Genomic DNA, 20520 nt, shown 5'->3' on the forward strand with positions numbered 1-20520 from the left:
AAATCTGATGACACCACCATCAAAATGCCAACTCACGGAAGGTACCCTGCTCACTTTATTAAAACTTATTTTCACATTTCCACATTTTAACAATTATTTCCAGGACATTCTGTAATGGTTCTATTTCTTTTACTTACATTTCAGTAAGTTTTTAATGATACCAACCTTGCGTTCTGAAGTCACTGCGGGATGGTTTCATTGTTAGGCTAAATGCATAAGTTGTTAGGTTAGGCTTATTAGTATTAGCTCTCTGAGCATAAATAATACATTTGCAGTGTATTTATGCTAAGAGAACCAAACTTAACAACGTAGGCATATCACGTCTGACGTCATAACACAAGGTTGGTATCGCCATCTGCGAGAAGGAAGACCTCTCGGAAATACTTAATCGTTGGCTCCTATTTTTTTAAGAAAAAAATCTTACATGCAACTACCTGTTGTAGCAAATTGGTGGTTAAGAATATGGAAAAATCCAAATAAATATAAGTAGACACTGGAACGCACTTTTCACAGTAGCTCTTGGATGTGCACTTTGCATTATGTGCCACTCATGTTAAAACTTGCTGAAACACATGGAGGTACTTACCCTGAAGCTGTTTTAGTTAGTTTTCACCCCCACCCCCAAATATAAGTTTTCTATGGAATATCTTGGTAAAGTCAAAAGTGTCTTCACCACAACATGTGAACTATACTGCTAAAAAGAAAGTCTTCAATATTCAATATGGAGAATTATTTCCACCACCAAGGCGAGCATGTAGGGCTATTTTCACCAGGTGTTGAAGATCAGAAATTACACAATCAGGTATTGAAAGTATTTATGGAAGAAATTTTAATGCTAACAGCCATAAACCTGAGCTGGGTAAGACTGCAGAATATGGGCTGCTTAGGAGGAACGTGGTTCATAATTTTTTGGTAATGTTTTTTAGTTAGTAATTGGGAAAAGTAAGTTTGAAGGTACGGAAAATTTTATTTCTTTGAAAAAACTCTTGGAAGGAAAAGTGACATGGTGGTGTGAAAGCAAAAAATTCCTACGTTGTTAGGTAGCTAGGTTTAGTTCTCTTAGCCTGAATAATAATTTGTCATTGCATTTATGCTAATAAAACCTAACCTTGTAGGCATTCCTCATCGAAATAATTAAAGTAGCTGTGCGTAAACAATATGGACGCAAACTAATAGAGAAATGCATTATTTTAATAGCAGGAAAAACATTTGTCATTGTGTTTATGCTATTGGAACCTACCCTAACAGACCTAACCTTGTAGGCATTCCTCGTCGAAATAAAGTAACTGCGTAAACAATATGGACACGAACGAATAGAGAAATGCATTATTTTAGTAGCAGGAAAAACATTTTTCATTGTGTTTATGCTATTGGAACCTAAGCTAACAGACCTAACCTTGTAGGCATTCCTCGTCGAAATAAAGTAACTGCGTAAACAATATGGACACGAACGAATAGAGAAATGCATTATTTTAGTAGCAGGAAAAACATTTGTCATTGTGTTTATGCTATTGGAACCGAACCTAACAGGCCTTACCTAACCTTGTAGGCATTCCTCGTCGAAATAATTAAAGTAGCTGTGCGTAAACAATATGGACGCGAACGAATAGAGAAATGCATTATTTTAGTAGCAGTAAAAACATTTGTCATTGTGTTTATGCTATTGGAACCGAACCTAACAGGGCTAACCTAACCTTGTAGGCATTCCTCGTTGAAATAATGAAAGTAGCTGTTCGTAAACAATATGGACGCGAACGAATAGCGAAATGCATTATTTTAGTAGCAGGAAAAACATTTTTCATTGTGTTTATGCTATTGGAACCGAACCTAACAGGGCTAACCTAACCTTGTAGGCATTCCTCGTTGAAATAATGAAAGTAGCTGTTCGTAAACAATATGGACGCGAACGAATAGCGAAATGCATTATTTTAGTAGCAGGAAAAACATTTTTCATTGTGTTTATGCTATTGGAACCGAACCTAACAGGCCTAACCTAACCTTGTAGGCATTCCTCGTCGAAATAATTAAAGTACCTGTGCGTAAACAATATGGACGCGAACGAATAGAGAAATGCATTATTTTAGTAGCAGGAAAAACATTTGTCATTGTGTTTATGCTATTGGAACCTACCCTAACAGACCTAACCTTGTAGGCATTCCTCGTCGAAATAAAGTAACTGCGTAAACAATATGGACACGAACGAATAGAGAAATGCATTATTTTAGTAGCAGGAAAAACATTTTTCATTGTGTTTATGCTATTGGAACCTAAGCTAACAGACCTAACCTTGTAGGCATTCCTCATCGAAATAAAGTAACTGCGTAAACAATATGGACACGAACGAATAGAGAAATGCATTATTTTAGTAGCAGGAAAAACATTTTTCATTCTGTTTATGCTATTGGAACCGAACCTAACAGGCCTAACCTAACCTTGTAGGCATTCCTCGTCGAAATAATTAAAGTAGCTGTTTGTAAACAATATGGACACGAACGAATAGATAAATGCATTATTTTAGTAGCAGGAAAAACATTTGTCATTGTGTTTATGCTATTGGAACCGAACCTAACAGGCCTAACCTAACCTTGTAGGCATTCCTCGTCGAAATAATTAAAGTACCTGTGCGTAAACAATATGGACGCGAACGAATAGAGAAATGCATTATTTTAGTAGCAGGAAAAACATTTGTCATTGTGTTTATGCTATTGGAACCTACCCTAACAGACCTAACCTTGTAGGCATTCCTCGTCGAAATAATTAAAGTAGCTGTTTGTAAACAATATGGACACGAACGAATAGAGAAATGCATTATTTTAGTAGCAGGAAAAACATTTGTCATTGTGTTTATGCTATTGGAACCGAACCTAACAGGCCTAACCTAACCTTGTAGGCATTCCTCGTCGAAATAATTAAAGTACCTGTGCGTAAACAATATGGACGCGAACGAATAGAGAAATGCATTATTTTAGTAGCAGGAAAAACATTTGTCATTGTGTTTATGCTATTGGAACCGAACCTAACAGGCCTAACCTAACCTTGTAGGCATTCCTCGTCGAAATAATTAAAGTAGCTGTGCGTAAACAATATGGACGCGAACGAATAGAGAAATGCAGTATTTTAGTAGCAGGAAAAACATTTGTCATTGTGTTTATGCTATTGGAACCTACCCTAACAGACCTAACCTTGTAGGCATTCCTCGTCGAAATAAAGTAACTGCGTAAACAATATGGACACGAACGAATAGAGAAATGCATTATTTTAGTAGCAGGAAAAACATTTTTCATTCTGTTTATGCTATTGGAACCTAACCTAACAGACCTAACCTTGTAGGCATTCCTCGTCGAAATAAAGTAACTGCGTAAACAATATGGACACGAACGAATAGAGAAATGCATTATTTTAGTAGCAGGAAAAACATTTTTCATTCTGTTTATGCTATTGGAACCTAACCTAACAGACCTAACCTTGTAGGCATTCCTCGTCGAAATAAAGTAACTGCGTAAACAATATGGACACGAACGAATAGAGAAATGCATTATTTTAGTAGCAGGAAAAACATTTGTCATTGTGTTTATGCTATTGGAACCTAACCTAACAGACCTAACCTTGTAGGCATTCCTCGTCGAAATAAAGTAACTGCGTAAACAATATGGACACGAACGAATAGAGAAATGCATTATTTTAGTAGCAGGAAAAACATTTGTCATTGTGTTTATGCTATTGGAACCGAACCTAACAGGCCTAACCTAACCTTGTAGGCATTCCTCGTCGAAATAATTAAAGTAGCTGTGCGTAAACAATATGGACGCGAACAAATAGAGAAATGCATTATTTTAGTAGCAGGAAAAACATTTGTCATTGTGTTTATGCTATTGGAACCGAACCTAACAGGCCTAACCTAACCTTGTAGGCATTCCTCGTCGAAATAATTAAAGTAGCTGTGCGTAAACAATATGGACGCGAACGAATAGAGAAATGCATTATTTTAGTAGCAGGAAAAACATTTGTCATTGTGTTTATGCTATTGGAACCTAACCTAACAGACCTAACCTTGTAGGCATTCCTCGTCGAAATAAAGTAACTGCGTAAACAATATGGACACGAACGAATAGAGAAATGCATTATTTTAGTAGCAGGAAAAACATTTTTCATTCTGTTTATGCTATTGGAACCTAACCTAACAGACCTAACCTTGTAGGCATTCCTCGTCGAAATAAAGTAACTGCGTAAACAATATGGACACGAACGAATAGAGAAATGCATTATTTTAGTAGCAGGAAAAACATTTTTCATTCTGTTTATGCTATTGGAACCTAACCTAACAGACCTAACCTTGTAGGCATTCCTCGTCGAAATAATTAAAGTAGCTGTGCGTAAACAATATGGACACGAACGAATAGAGAAATGCATTATTTTAGTAGCAGGAAAAACATTTTTCATTCTGTTTATGCTATTGGAACCTAACCTAACAGACCTAACCTTGTAGGCATTCCTCGTCGAAATAATTAAAGTAGCTGTGCGTAAACAATATGGACACGAACGAATAGAGAAATGCATTATTTTAGTAGCAGGAAAAACATTTGTCAATGTGTTTATGCTATTGGAACCTAACCTAACAGACCTAACCTTGTAGGCATTCCTCGTCGAAATAAAGTAACTGCGTAAACAATATGGACACGAACGAATAGAGAAATGCATTATTTTAGTAGCAGGAAAAACATTTTTCATTCTGTTTATGCTATTGGAACCTAACCTAACAGACCTAACCTTGTAGGCATTCCTCGTCGAAATAAAGTAACTGCGTAAACAATATGGACACGAACGAATAGAGAAATGCATTATTTTAGTAGCAGGAAAAACATTTTTCATTCTGTTTATGCTATTGGAACCTAACCTAACAGACCTAACCTTGTAGGCATTCCTCGTCGAAATAATTAAAGTAGCTGTGCGTAAACAATATGGACACGAACGAATAGAGAAATGCATTATTTTAGTAGCAGGAAAAACATTTGTCATTGTGTTTATGCTATTGGAACCTAACCTAACAGACCTAACCTTGTAGGCATTCCTCGTCGAAATAAAGTAACTGCGTAAACAATATGGACACGAACGAATAGAGAAATGCATTATTTTAGTAGCAGGAAAAACATTTTTCATTCTGTTTATGCTATTGGAACCTAACCTAACAGACCTAACCTTGTAGGCATTCCTCGTCGAAATAAAGTAACTGCGTAAACAATATGGACACGAACGAATAGAGAAATGCATTATTTTAGTAGCAGGAAAAACATTTTTCATTGTGTTTATGCTATTGGAACCTAACCTAACAGACCTAACCTTGTAGGCATTCCTCGTCGAAATAAAGTAACTGCGTAAACAATATGGACACGAACGAATAGAGAAATGCATTATTTTAGTAGCAGGAAAAACATTTTTCATTCTGTTTATGCTATTGGAACCTAACCTAACAGACCTAACCTTGTAGGCATTCCTCGTCGAAATAAAGTAACTGCGTAAACAATATGGACACGAACGAATAGAGAAATGCATTATTTTAGTAGCAGGAAAAACATTTGTCATTGTGTTTATGCTATTGGAACCTAACCTAACAGACCTAACCTTGTAGGCATTCCTCGTCGAAATAAAGTAACTGCGTAAACAATATGGACACGAACGAATAGAGAAATGCATTATTTTAGTAGCAGGAAAAACATTTGTCATTGTGTTTATGCTATTGGAACCGAACCTAACAGGCCTAACCTAACCTTGTAGGCATTCCTCGTCGAAATAATTAAAGTACCTGTGCGTAAACAATATGGACGCGAACGAATAGAGAAATGCATTATTTTAGTAGCAGGAAAAACATTTGTCATTGTGTTTATGCTATTGGAACCTAACCTAACAGACCTAACCTTGTAGGCATTCCTCGTCGAAATAATTAAAGTACCTGTGCGTAAACAATATGGACGCGAACGAATAGAGAAATGCATTATTTTAGTAGCAGGAAAAACATTTTTCATTGTGTTTATGCTATTGGAACCGAACCTAACAGGCCTAACCTAACCTTGTAGGCATTCCTCGTCGAAATAATTAAAGTACCTGTGCGTAAACAATATGGACGCGAACGAATAGAGAAATGCATTATTTTAGTAGCAGGAAAAACATTTGTCATTGTGTTTATGCTATTGGAACCTAACCTAACAGACCTAACCTTGTAGGCATTCCTCGTCGAAATAAAGTAACTGCGTAAACAATATGGACACGAACGAATAGAGAAATGCATTATTTTAGTAGCAGGAAAAACATTTTTCATTGTGTTTATGCTATTGGAACCTAACCTAACAGACCTAACCTTGTAGGCATTCCTCGTCGAAATAAAGTAACTGCGTAAACAATATGGATGCGAACGAATAAGAGAATTGCAATATTTTAGTAGCAGGAAAAACAAAATAAATGACAGCAACTGTGCGTAAACAATATGGACGCGAACGAATGGAGAAATGCATTGCTTTTAGCAGCAGGAAAAACATTTCTTACATGCAATAATATAATAGTAAACGGAAAAGTAACACCGGAAAATGGAAGTAGAAGGTACGTAATTTGGTTAGTCTATTTAGAGGCAAAAAGCAGCCCATGTTCTGCAGTGAGACCCTGAGCTGCCTAACCTAACAACATTAGCATTCACTGACATAGCAGCAGCAGTCCATATAAGAATACCTGGTGGTATTTTTTCAAACTCCATGAATATAAATGCACACTAACGTAAGTTTGATTCACATCAACAATTATATCCATGTAAAAGACCAAGCCAGGTCATAGATCATACACATGCAGAGTTTTAAAACCTGGTGAAAATAGCCTGAAAGCTAGCTTCACAGTGATGAAGCAAGTCCCTCCATTATAATATATGGTTGTGCTTTTAAATATATTTCCTGTGTTATTTCCACCTCAATATATTCTCCTGTTTCATGCCTACACCTTAGTAAGGAAAAAGAACAAACCAAATAGAATTACTCTCTTAGAATTCATTATTCCACCCATTTATACACTAGAACCACGTATCTTAGCACACTACATGAAACCACAAAGCAGCCACAAATAAACACTAATCAAAACAGATCATCACCATGCTCCCTGCATTTGTGTAGATTCACATAACCACCATAAAAAGTATGCTATTGTCTTCACTCCCTTTTGATGTACATACTATTACTACTAACACTATACACTGTCTGGAAACACAATGTTCAATGAAATCATATATCATCTTTATATAAAAATTTCTTCATTCACTAAAACTGTACGGTACGTAGAAACAGAATTGACCCCTTTCACCTCTATGGAGATTCACTAACAAGATAACAAAAATCGACCACACTGAAACATTTTTTCAGTATTATTGTTGCAGAAAACAGGCAGGGTATTCTTTTCACATATAAAGCGAAATGTGTCCTTGCAGTCCAGACTTTCCATTCCATTCGACACCTGTGAATATCTGTAATAAAAAAAAAGAAATTTTAGTATTTTTATAAAAAGAAAAATACATTTACAATCACAGTCTATACTATAATATAAATTAAATAACATTTTATATCTCTATGTATTTAGTGAATGAACATCAAACTACTCTTTCACAAGCTTGAACTTTTAAAAAATAAGAATTTGGGCAATAAAGGCAAAACAAAAATTAAAGATATAGAAAGATTCAAAATAATGCCAGCACTTTTAATTTTAGTATAAATATGTGGTCAATTTATCTAAATACCATGTGTGCGCTGTAATGTTTATTTGGTTTCCCATTTCTTTCAATGATAAATTTGGTCTCACTTGTCTGTGCACACACCAAAGCATAGCATCATTTTATTTTCCACCCATGAAAGTATATATATCCCCATTTCATATATTTGCTTAATTTGTTGTTACATAGGAACTAAAATACACGTGAAGTAAGGAACTACACACACAAATACGTACCTCTCTCTTATATAGTATGTATATCCATCGCTTTTTTCCAGCATATTCGGTGAAACATCATTACAAACTGCTTCAAATAATTATCTATCTTCATAGTTTCAATTTTTGACAACATTAACCCGCAAGGAATATAGAAGTATTTTAGGAAGAGCATTCCGAGACACGGAGCTTTCCCATTGGCTAGAAGCCGCAACGAGCTCTGACGTGACCAAGGGGATCTGTCAAGGGGCGAGGCTCGCGTAGCAATGGAAGCTTACGGTAAAATATTTTCATTTTTAATTGTCCATATCTTGGTTCTATTAAGCATTTGAGGCAGAATAATAAGCAAAACGCAAGGAATAAGACCTAGGTAATAATATGAAGAAGTTTACAGCACGCAATTACAATAAATGGCGTTATACAAATCAAGCAAAAAGTAATCACGACTATCCTCTTATATTGATCCTACATTGAAATCTGAAGTTGCGTATGGGTAAATAAATACAATTTTACGTATTAAATATTTTGCTACCACACCAATACTTATTATCCTTCATACTTTCAAATTTTCACAGATGTTTGTTATTAATAATTTGTTCATTATAATTTATATATCTAGTATACATAGGATGTCGCTGTCGCTGTTGTTATATGACGTCGCTTTTCTACATATTTAGTTTAACCGCAACAATAAAAATGAATGATAAATTTGATGGGAGCGTAGGCTAGATGAGTGTGGCAAGCACTGGCGTACGCAGGGGGGGCTTAAGGGGCTGCAGCCCGCCGAAATTCTTAGAAAATAAAAATAATCAAATGAAGACAGTAATGAAGTAAAAAAAAAACAACTTTAAAATGACCCCCAATAACTATTTTTGTGTTTGAATAACTTTTAAAACGAAGGATTAAAATGGTAATTGGAGCTCGTATCTAATGAAAATAGAACAGCGACAACGGGATATCAGCGAAATTGATTTTCGGCGATACATTCTATGAACCAATCTCATTCTGTTCAGTAAAGGTTAGATTCATGGCACTGAACCAGCGTACAATTTGAATTGAATTAACATAATCCTTGAGTGAGGTGGAAATGGGTTTTGGATATTTTTTTTTTGTAGATGTGAAAATCTTTAACTAGTGATGCACACATGCTTTCGCTTACATTAAAGTTTACACTATGGTAAAATTGCAGAAATATTCTACCTAAACTGATTTGTGTTTAAAAAACCGTAACATCAAGATATGTTTTTTAGAACTTAATAAATAAATAATAAGTGGATAAAATGCAATGTCGTGGGAAAGCGTAATCCCTTAATAAATTCAAGGAAACTCGTGCCAGCTCGATGGCGAATCTGGTCAACCGCGTATTCGACTTTGAATCCCATCACTGAAGTTCCCGACTTGGAGTCACGTCGTGGGCATTGATGTTCTTTGTGCCTGCCCTTTCATCAATTTTATGTGATCAACACTCATCGCCGCGATTAACCAAAAGTGGTAAAAAAGCGACGTCAAATAACAAATACATGAACAATAGGCCTGGCCTCTGTCTTGGTTTAGCAATGTGATTTGTTAATCACTATACGGTGGAGGCCGAGGCGGAAATAAATATCAGTAAGAATAAAAATTCATTACAACTTACCCTTCCTGGAGAATTATGATTTTGAAGACGATGCTACCCACTGTCGTCTTTTTCTCGCTGCACTTGCTTCCATGGACTTGAGTTTCATTAGTTTATTCAAATGTCGAATTCTAATAAAAGTTCTTGTTCTGACATACAGGGAAATAATCTTTTCGTTAACTTCAGGAAATTTTGACTGAAGTACTGTCTTTAGAGTGTCCATAACTTTATGTTGCTTGGAAACAGTTGACCCATGGAAGGATGCAAACACAATCTCAAATTGAATAACTTTTTCCATATCCGAACCACTACGTGCCTCCACCGGGTACCGAACCGGAATCCCTCGATTATAAGGCGATGACGCCACCACTACGCCATCGGGGAGGCCCTCAAAATAGAAATAGATGTGGTGCCAGATTCCTTAAAGCCCCAATTGTTACACTGCAACAGCACAAGAATGCTTACCTTTGGCACGCTTACTCATGGTACAGACACCGAATACACGTAATACGACCTAAAATTACTCGCTTTAATATTCAAGACAAACAGCACAAGCACTTCTGTAAACGAATACCTGATCGCTACTACTGAACCTGCAGATTTTTCTGGCATCTGGGAGAAATCTGTGCCTCGAAGTTGGCTTATACCGAACAATGAAAAGCCATGTCGCTTTCGGAAACTGGAAGCAATTACTTTCCATTTGAATGTTCCCAACTGCAGGTATGAACCCCCTCGGTGTACGTCAAATCGTCTATCGTATATCCCTTACCTGGAGGAATCGCTAGCGTAAGGCTCTATGAACTCAGAAGCGAACCTTGGTTGAGGCATGGGTGTGTATCATTGTGTGTCTTATCTATTTCATCTTTCATTTTCATTTTATTACTCTAGTTTGCTCTATATGTCAAAAAGCGACGTGAAATAATAAAAGAGATTGATTGAATTGGCGTTTTAAGTCCAGTTTATGTACATTGAGGCTAATTGTACCTACAGTTTAAAGTGGGATCCGAACCACTACGTGCCTCAACCGGGTACCGAACCCGGGATCCCTCGATTATAAGGCGATGACGCCACCACTACGCCATCCGGAAGGCCCTCCAAATAGAAATAGATGAGAACGTTAATTCGTTCAGTAACGATCTCGCTACCCAGCGAAGGTTTAAGGCTCGAGTCCCGCCTGGACATTGTGTCCCTTTGCGGGTGTCCATCAATTTCATCTATTCGTTACTCATCCTCGCCTTCCAATTAGGTAAAAGTTACAGGAAAGCAACCTATAAATAAGAAAAAAATATTTGCCTCGTAATGACGCAATCTGACAAGGACGACCGCAAGATTTTTTCACAGGAGAGGCAGCAGTGCTCAAAGAGGGAAAGGTTTTGGAATGCTATTTCTCTAGTTAAGAAAATCCTCTTAAAGAAAATTCCCCCACTAGGATAAATTGCATAGACATCCTCCACCCACTGCAATTTGTCTATGATTTTGCAATATACTAGTACTTATTATGTTACGCAGCAGTAACTTCAATTAATTCTTGTCAACAATAAGTCGCCCCTGCAAAGAAGTTGCTGAAATTCTACTGCTGGAAATTTTTAAAATACAACACTACCTGAATATATGTACAATATATTGACATAATTTGATGCATGTTTCTTCCGTATCAAAAAAAAAACTACCTGTTAAATAAAAATTAAATAAGAAGGATACTGTTATAGACATTCGTATTATTGAAACTGATGACAATATTTGCATTCATACGGCTTAGACGTTTATTATTGCGTAACTGTAACTTCATAATAATAATAATAGTTTTATTCACACGCACACAACACCGAAATTTTGGAGCTTCCGTGGATGCAACTCGACAGGACTCATACCAAAGACTACAAAAAGTATAAATATAGGGTCGTTACACACACACACACACACACAATATATATATATATATATATATATATATATATATATATATATATATATATATATATATATATCCTGAGTGCCCAATTGTATTAATTTCCACGTAGTACACCCTGGACTGCATTTTACATACTAGTGACTAGCGAGGCTCTGGCGTCTGGACTCGCGGCCATTATAATCCTTGGTGGGGCTTGTATTGTGTTGTCCTTACATGTTTATGATTGTCCCTTCATCCGCCTCATCTTATCACCATTCATCCTCATCTTCGCGATTAGCCAGAAGTAGCAGAAAAACGAAATAATAATAAATCAATATGTATGTATGTGTCGTTCATTTAAAGACGAATTTCTACTGGGTTGATCGCTACTATGAGGATGAATGATGAACTAATGAGTGGAGAATGAGACAAACATTGCTATATGCCTTACTATGGTTCAAACTGGGGCCTCTGGCTTCCTAAAGCGTTATGCTGTCATGGAGACCCGTTATATACATGTAGAGGGACTTACTTAATCCTTTCCGTTCAATCTTACTTTCTCGATCCTGTTGCAGTTATGTCCACGCTATAATTAATTAAGTTAGTAAACTATTTGCATGAAAATATGCGCACGAGACTCTACTCCCACCCCCCTCCAGCACACACAGGCATTTCAAATTGTTTCACTTTACGATTTTTCGGGTGTTTTATCTATTGTGCTCGTCTCGAGATGAGACTCTCATCTAATAATCATTTAACTTCATTGCTGTGTCTCGTAATCAAGGGGTCCCGGGTTCGATACCCGGTGAAGGCACATGGTGGTTCGGATTCCACTTTAACATGTAGGTCCAGTCCCGATTAGCCTTACTGTGCATAAAGTGGACTTAAAACACCAAATCAACCAATCAACCAACCAACTAACTTTATTGCTGCGTGTAGAAGTGTAGACAAATAGTGTTAAAGAACCAAATACATTGATTCCCTTTTTGCTGAATTCTGCATGAATTTGTTCGTTTGCCATCCTCAGTTAACTTGAGAAGGTACGGGAAAGCAGTGAAGAAGAACTACATGTTATAAACATTGCTTCCCAAGAGTTATAATCGCCTCTATGAGGCGATAAACTTGTATGATTTTACATGTTATTAAGCGGCCCGCAGCTGAGGGATCCCCTTTTTGACGTCACTCTAGCAGAAGACCTTCATGTGCCGATGTAGCGCGGGAAGCCGGAATAGCACCCCCCTGATTAACCCGAACTCGAACGAACTATTATACTCTAGTTCGACGTCAACGGTAGCAGTCAGCCTCATAGACAAACTACTAGGAGAGACTCGTTTACTCAATGTTAAAATCTGTGGCCTTAATACGTCACGGGCGAAACTAACGACACCTATTGGCAGTGCACCCAACTACGTTGCCGATTTGCTTCTCTGTGGGCACGCTAGATGGCAGGCTGTGTAGAGGAGAGGGAGGGGAGGGGGTTGTACCAACAAATATATTTCAAATATTTTTCTGTTTCTCCTTTTTACCTTTTAAATATCCTACTGTTAATATCATCTTCTCTTCAATGAAAGCATGAGCGAAATAACTAATTTGCAGCTATAGGTTACAATAACAGTGCATTAAACTGCATCCACCCACATGGACGTCCGCAGGATTTTTTCCAGGGAGGGGCAACGAAGGTATTTTTTCCCAGGGGGGGGCAAGGAAGGCATATTTTCTCCAATAATAGTGTTGTTCCCTCAAAAAACATTGCTTAAATTTGAATGTATCATATTCATGCAATAATTAACATACATTATTGCAGCTAAAATTAAATTATATGCGAAAAATATATAATTTTTGGTTGACTTTCATTTTCCAGGGGGGGGCCACGGCCCCCCCCTTACGGACGCCCATGTCCACCCACTGCCGTTGCTAACGAGTCCAAAACAAAGCATCTTCCATACATCACGCTGCACCTTCGACCCTTGTCTATCCACGTCTATTGTCCAACTGGCGGTGACAGCCGTTTCAAATTCAAAGCTGAGCTCGCGGGGGCTGGCGAACGTTGAATGAGTGTTGCTAACTCTACCCGCAGAAAATGAGCTGAGCACTGGATGACAGAAAAAAATGTTTTGTGGAAATAAATATCAAGGCCGCGTCTGCTGCCACGCACGTGTCAGCAGTAAGAATAAGCATCAAATTTGCTCCTGCCACGTAATTCGTCTGCTAAGAGGATGTTACAAATCTTAAGAACAGATTAAGACGAGAGAAATGCAAGTTTATGATTAGTGGGAATGAATGTACAGGTAATGTAGAACCTTTTTCTTTAGAAAGCATTTAGCGATATTATTTTAATGTTAATAGAACTTAACCTAACTACGAGAGCATTTAGGTTTATTATTAGAAGAATGCTCAGGGACCTAATCTTAAATAATCGCTACAACTTCACAGTATGTGTTACAGACGTAATTGCATACATAGCATGATGAAATCACGATGAAACAAAGACCTAGTCTACTGCCACGCGCATCTTTTTTGAGGTTCCAGCAGAAAAAGAACGTGGCAGCAGACACTGCCAAATATCAATGTGAAGCGCTGTGTAATATAAGCTTCATATTACAAGCAGCAAATACCAAGGATTAGATATAATTCATAATTAATACTAATTAATAAATAATTAGTTCTAAGATGTCTACAGTATTCTTTGGGAACTCAGGGCCAGATTTCGAGTTTCTTATTCAAGGAAAGAAGTTCAACACTGTATTACATAATGCACGTGATGAATAAGACCATGTCGCATCCCGGATGGCGTAATGGTAACTTCGTTGCCATGTAATCAAGGTGTGTCGGGTTCGATATCACACTGGTGGAGACTGGAGAGTGTGTTCGAAATGGAAGTTTTTAGATGAGGGAATGCTAGCTCGAGCCGTGAGTTCAGTTGTTGAATTCTCCTATATTTTCAAATAATAAATTATAAAATAGGACAGATGGGGATGCTTTGCGTAGATATTTCTACCTTGGAGATACCCCGCACATCGTTGTCCATTTCAAGCATTTAATGGTGTGATCCCATTTTAACCTGCTGGGCCAGTCCCAACTAGCCTATCTGTGCATAAAACAAACTTAAAATTCAAGACTTCTTCTGGAGATATTCCTGCGAGAACTTTCAAGTAGATGTCCTAAAAACGTTCAATGTAACTAGGATCAGCAAATGTATATTGTGTTTGGTTTCACTGTTAGTTGGCGATGGAGTGACATCTAGCGTAGAACTATGAAATACTTCGCGAATGAGAAGCGCATAACTTGGGTGCACTGCCAATAGATGTCGCTAACATCGCTGACGTCACGAAGACCACAGCTCGCGGTATGAGAGTTTCACCCCCCTGGTCAGCCTACACTCAACGAAACCAGGCCGGACCAAACGGACAATCGTTATTTCAAATTCGAATACACTCACGCGATGCTGCATTCATTTGTTAACAGTAGAGCGCATGTTAGTTCACTGTACCTAAGGTGCGACGTCACTAGTGTCGCAGACCTCGGGGGACGAAGTGCGCATGCGTGGCGTAATTTCCATTTTTAGGCGGACTCTGCGCTCTTTCCGTGTATACTTTTTGATATGGATGACGTGCGTTTAAACTTTCCTCCGCACTCCTTACTCCTTATCCTCCAATGAAAAGATTAGATAGTAGTGACGTCATTACAGTTACACAACGTCACCACTGCGGCCATGTTCCCATCGATGACGTCACGACATTGTTTACTTCCGGTTTTAGGGGTGTAGCAGGAACGTCTACGTTTAAAAAAATCAATACAAGCGAAAACGTAGACATTTGAAGTGAACCATGAAATTCTTTATCACCTGCTAAATTTTAGTTTCATACAGCAGAGAAATATTGTAATGGTGTAATGTGCAGAAAATAAAAACACGTTAAGTACGAAGCAGTATTCTTGATAACTTTAATTTTATCCTTTAAATATTTCTTTCTTGCTATTTTTACACTAAAATGCGTCCAAGTTTTGACTGTGTAATCATTTTAACAATTTGAATAGAAGGGTGGAAAATGCATTTAGATATGTCGCGACTATTTTCACCAGGTGGTGAGAATAGTATATGAGGCTACTGCCACCAGGTTGTGAGGATAGCATGTGGAGCTATTTTCACCAGTTTCTGAGAATAACATATGGGACAGTGGAAAGTGCTGAATACCACAAATCACATTATGATTATCAGGTATTGGAAGTATTTACAGAAGTATTTTTAACGCTAATAACTCTAAACCTGACCTGTCTAACCTAACAACAAAAGCATTTGGGAATGTGTTAAGTACACGTTCATACCTACGTCAAGTGACATATTAGCAGTAGCAGTGAATATCGGAACACCTTGTGGTAATTTTTCCAAACCCATGGTGTGCAGAAGTAGAAGTACTTGTGACCCAAACAAAAATAAATGCAAACTGACGTGAGCTTGATACATGCTAACAACTAGAGAGTGCATGTATGCATGTAACAGGCCAGGTTAGGTAGATTATGCACATGTGGAGTTTAGAAACCTGGTCACTTCATTTAGAATATTGGAAATGTGTGCAGAAGTAAGCTTCAAGTTTGGAAAAAGCAATTTGCTAATTTGTTCAGTATATGCCTGTTTAACTGATAGGCGGTTCTGGTAAAATATGATATTCCCCGGACACCTATAACTTCTTCGTTTTGTCAATTTTTGACATTTGTACTTACCTATCTGCTTCGCAGAATATTCTTTAAGGTGTATTCACATTTTTCGTCCCGGAATCGGTGGGAAATTTAAACTAAAAAAATATTTTTGTTTGAAATTTTTGAGTCCAAATTTCCCACCGATTCTGGGCTCCGCCCCTGGGGTAGTTGACCTACCGCAGCCCCGCCTCTGCCCCAGCTCCCCGGCTTTATCTAGAGTCCCTGTTAAAGGCATGTTAGACATTGGCTGGAGTCACCTGCCCCCAAATGAGCCCCAAAACTTTTAAATTTGAAGAAATCCGTTACATCACACAAAACACCTTCCAGATGTTAGACAATGCTACAGGAACTTATTATCGTAAGTAGTTTCTTGTGTAAAATTGAAGAAATCTGTCCGGGGAATATCAGATTAGTACTGTGGTTTTAGCTTCAGTTCATGCATGCATGTGGGGAGCTTTGTTATTTAATTCTAAGTAAAAAAAATAAACATCACTGTTGTGTTTTGATGTGGAAAAAATATGTACATGGAAAGTTCTTCTGATACACAGTGTAGCACACTATGTAGAAGTGTAGAATGGCTAGCCATGTGTGTGTGTTTATTTAATTTTGATGTAAGCTTGAAAATGTTCTGGGAAACCAGACGAAACATTGCAGGAAAAATGAAAACCACTAAAAAATGTTATTATATTATTATGCATAGACAATGCCTATTCATGTTGTGTGCATGTCTACAATGTGAAACACCATGAAATGGTGCAAAATAAGAGTTTTAAGTTTAATGGTGCACTACCTAATCCCATTAGGAGAGTTGTTTCTTCCACTGTGGGCTGTGAAGCCAGGAATTCTTCCTTACAATTCTCAACAAATATAAGACATGATTGTTTCTTAATGTGTGTTCATTGTGTATTTCAGTATTTAACATTTATTGGTCAGAGTCACAATACAGATAGGGAACATAAATGCATTGTAGTTTTATTTTTCTCACTTGATAATGATTTTCTGTCACTTTTGGCTAATAGTGGTGATGAAGATGAAATGGTGATCACATGAAATAGATTAAGGCAAACAAAGTAACTTCCATCTGCAGGCTAGAACTCGAGCAAGGGAAGTTTGGTATAGAGGCTGTGATTTGACTGCTCACCATGCATAGCCACCTAGGTGGTAGGAAATATAAAGTACAAAGTATAAAATAGGTTGCCGCGGTGGCTCAGTCGGTAACGCGTCTGACTACCATGCTCAAGGTCCCGGCTTCGATCCCCGGCCGGTTCAAATCCGGGAACTTTTCTAATGTTGGAAGCTGCCCCAGCGCCGAATAACATGGGTACCTGGACGAAACCCTTGGGGGTAAAGGCGGTCAGGGGCATGATGCTGATCACATCACCCCCACTCACGACCGGATCAAGAAAGTGTGGGGCGTTACCCCACACCCCCTATATGCCTTCATGGCATGGTGCTATGCACAGGGGAGCACTTTACCTTTGTATAAAATAGGATGAAGGTTTAAACAGCATTCCATTCATTTTATCATAGCCATTGCCAGATAAACTGCCGCAAAGGATATATTTATTACACACATACCAGTTCTATCCGTTATCTGTTTTAACAGTGTGGTATTCAAGTCTGATTTCAATTTCTAAATTAGGCATGCTCCTAATTTTGAATATTATGGTTAAATATACCAAACTAACATTAGAACAAGAATGGTATTTTGTTTGCAAACGATGTCATAAATTGTGCAAATAAAAAAGCAGTCATACAATTTATTTTTAGCTAGTTAAAAGATTATTATAAGTGTTACCATTAGAAAAACTAATCTATTTCCAAATATATATATAAAAGAACTACATTTGACAGATCTCATTAAATCCAGTCAATATTTTTAAATTAACAAAGACAAGAACTTTAATTTTCAAAAAACTTCTGATTTAAACAGCAGTGGTGAACACTCCATATACCCAGGGTTAGTGTATGCTATCCTGGTGTAATGGTTTGGTGTTTAACACATTGAGTGTGAAAACAATGATAATGTGTCATGAGATGAATAGGCTTGCTCCCGGAACAGCTGGGAGTATCTCCTGGTCTCCTTGACAAAATTTGTTATCTCTTAAAATGAGATGATGTAGTATTATATTTTTTATTATATATTCATTATCATCTTTTTAATACCATTTGGTATGCATTTGTCGAGTGAAGAAATTCGCTATTGCAAACCAAACAATTACACTTCAGAATATGTGATAACAGGTATGTGTTTCCAGGAGTTTGTTTGTGTGTCATCAATATGTGTTTGTGATGATCCCTTTATCGCTTTATCTCCACCTTCGTGATTAGCCAAAGTTGCGGATAAAAGTGACGTAAAATAAACAAAGTGAAACCAAATCAAGAAATAAAGATAAACTACAGGGGGTCATGTATGCAAAGTCCAATAAACCAGTTAAAGGGTTCCGTCTCATGTTCTTTGGGTGTGTTAATTAGGATGGTCATTTGTCAAGGGGTGGATAAAATGTTAACATTTCAGCTGCTTTGGTGATTGTGTCAATGTGTGTTAGAATTTTAGTATAAGTGTATATCTAACTTAAAATGCTAATTTTTGTCACCTTGAAATGTCTTTATGTTCGCACGTTGATAAAAATAACCCAATAAAATAATTAATTCCCCATACCCCTATTACTGTAGACTGTGGCCGCGGTGGCTCAGTCGGTAACGTGTCTGACTACCATGCTAAAGGTCCCGGGTTTGATCCCCGGCCGGTTCAAATCTGGGAACTTTTCTAACGATGGAAGCGGCCCCGGTGCCCACCCAGCATCGAATAACATGGGTACCTGGAGGAAACCCTGGGAGGTAAAGGCGGTCAGGGGCGTGATGCTGATCATATCACCCCCACTCACGACCGGATCAAGAAAGTGTGGGGCGTTACCCCCACACCCCCTATACGCCTTCATGGCATGGTGCTATGCACAGGGGAGCACTTTACCTTTTTACCCATACCTCTATTCCAATTCACACTACTAACGAAAATAAAAAACAACCAAAAATAAGTGCAACCTGAACTTATGCATAAAATGTACATCCACTCTTCTTAAACATTATAATATTTTTGGAGAAAAGTTTACTTAGTTCTACATCTTTTTGTTCTTTGCTTATATAGCATGTGGTCGCAGCTGGTAGATTGTTACTAGCGATACATATACATTACATGTACAGTCAACTGCAAAGATAATGGTAGACAAATTGTCCACTGCCATTTTCATTACTTCTTTATTCTACATCCTGTGTTGTTTTAAGGAATGAAACTATGTTGGTTCGAAGCAGGCATTGCTTATTGAAGTCATTATTTCAATTCATTGTCATCACATTGTGTAATTCAGACCGAATGAAAATGGCGGTGGACAATTTGCTTACTGTTTCTTTCGCCGTTAGGTGCTCCGTATAGGATGCCGAATTAGAAAATTAAATAACAATAGGGAAAATATCATGAAAATAGTTATGTCTAACATATATGTAAGCAGTAACATCTCCCATTTACGTATGAAAAACAATGTCAGGCATATGTCCACCCCTACCGAGTCTGCATGCATTTATGCGCTCCACAAAATTATTGATAACCCTCTCGCAGATGTCTGTCCTGATGCCTCCAATCACCCGTATGATTTCCACCTTCAGTTCCAAAAGGGTTTGTGGTTTGTTGGCGTACACCTGTGATTTCACAAACCCTCATAAGAAGAAATCACAGGGTGTAAGATCACATGACCTTGCCGGCCATTCCTGGTCACCGTGCAAAGAGATCACTCGTTGCGGGAATTTTTCATGGAGTTCCACATCGTAACCACAACAAACGAGTCAAAACAATTGAGGCTACATTAATCTGCATAACAACAGATACCAACATTGTTAAGAACTAGTCTGCCAACCTCAAAACAAAACAATAGCACTCGATTCAAATTCGACATCCTATACGGAACACCCTTTATTACCTTGAAATTATTGTTGTATTGTTATTTAATTTCTCTTCTTGTGTCATTTTGGCTAATCATGATGAGGATAAGTGATTATTGGATGAAATTGATGATGACACACGCACAAAGAACATCTATGAACAGGTTGGGACTCAAACCTGGGAATTTCAGTGACACTTTTGAAATGTGATCACCTAATATATTCAGCAATCGAATCTACTATAAATTGCCGTTCATTCCCATTCATAATAATTGTAATCATAGAAACAAAGATTGATGGAAAATAAGATAGAAAATATCTTGCCACTAGTGGTCCTCCTGGGTCTCCCTATCATCAGTGCTTGAAGTGGAAATTAATAGCTGGGCTGGTGGAATGCTTGGGGATAGGAGGGTGCTTGTATGAACCAACA

At 37.7% G+C, this 20520-nt stretch overlaps 2 protein-coding genes across 2 annotated transcripts in view; both read right to left on the minus strand.

Annotated features, from left to right (window-relative positions):
* LOC145992371 (uncharacterized) overlaps window positions 1–16389 on the minus strand; it is a 41856-nt gene extending 25467 nt beyond the window's left edge. The window contains exons 1-2 of the mRNA XM_083128754.1: window positions 16332–16389; window positions 13366–13551 (exon numbers count right to left, since the gene is read on the minus strand). Of these exons, the coding sequence (XP_082984880.1) occupies window positions 13366–13551; window positions 16332–16389 (244 nt within the window). The remainder of the gene's footprint in view (window positions 1–13365; window positions 13552–16331) is intronic.
* LOC145992000 (sulfotransferase 1 family member D1-like) overlaps window positions 1–20520 on the minus strand; it is a 513969-nt gene that overhangs the window by 145300 nt on the left and 348149 nt on the right. The gene's annotated exons all lie outside the window — the stretch shown is intronic.

This window comes from Lepisma saccharinum, chromosome 9, assembly GCF_977018435.1.
Source record: "Lepisma saccharinum chromosome 9, izLepSacc3.1, whole genome shotgun sequence".
Classification (NCBI taxonomy): domain Eukaryota; kingdom Metazoa; phylum Arthropoda; class Insecta; order Zygentoma; family Lepismatidae; genus Lepisma; species Lepisma saccharinum.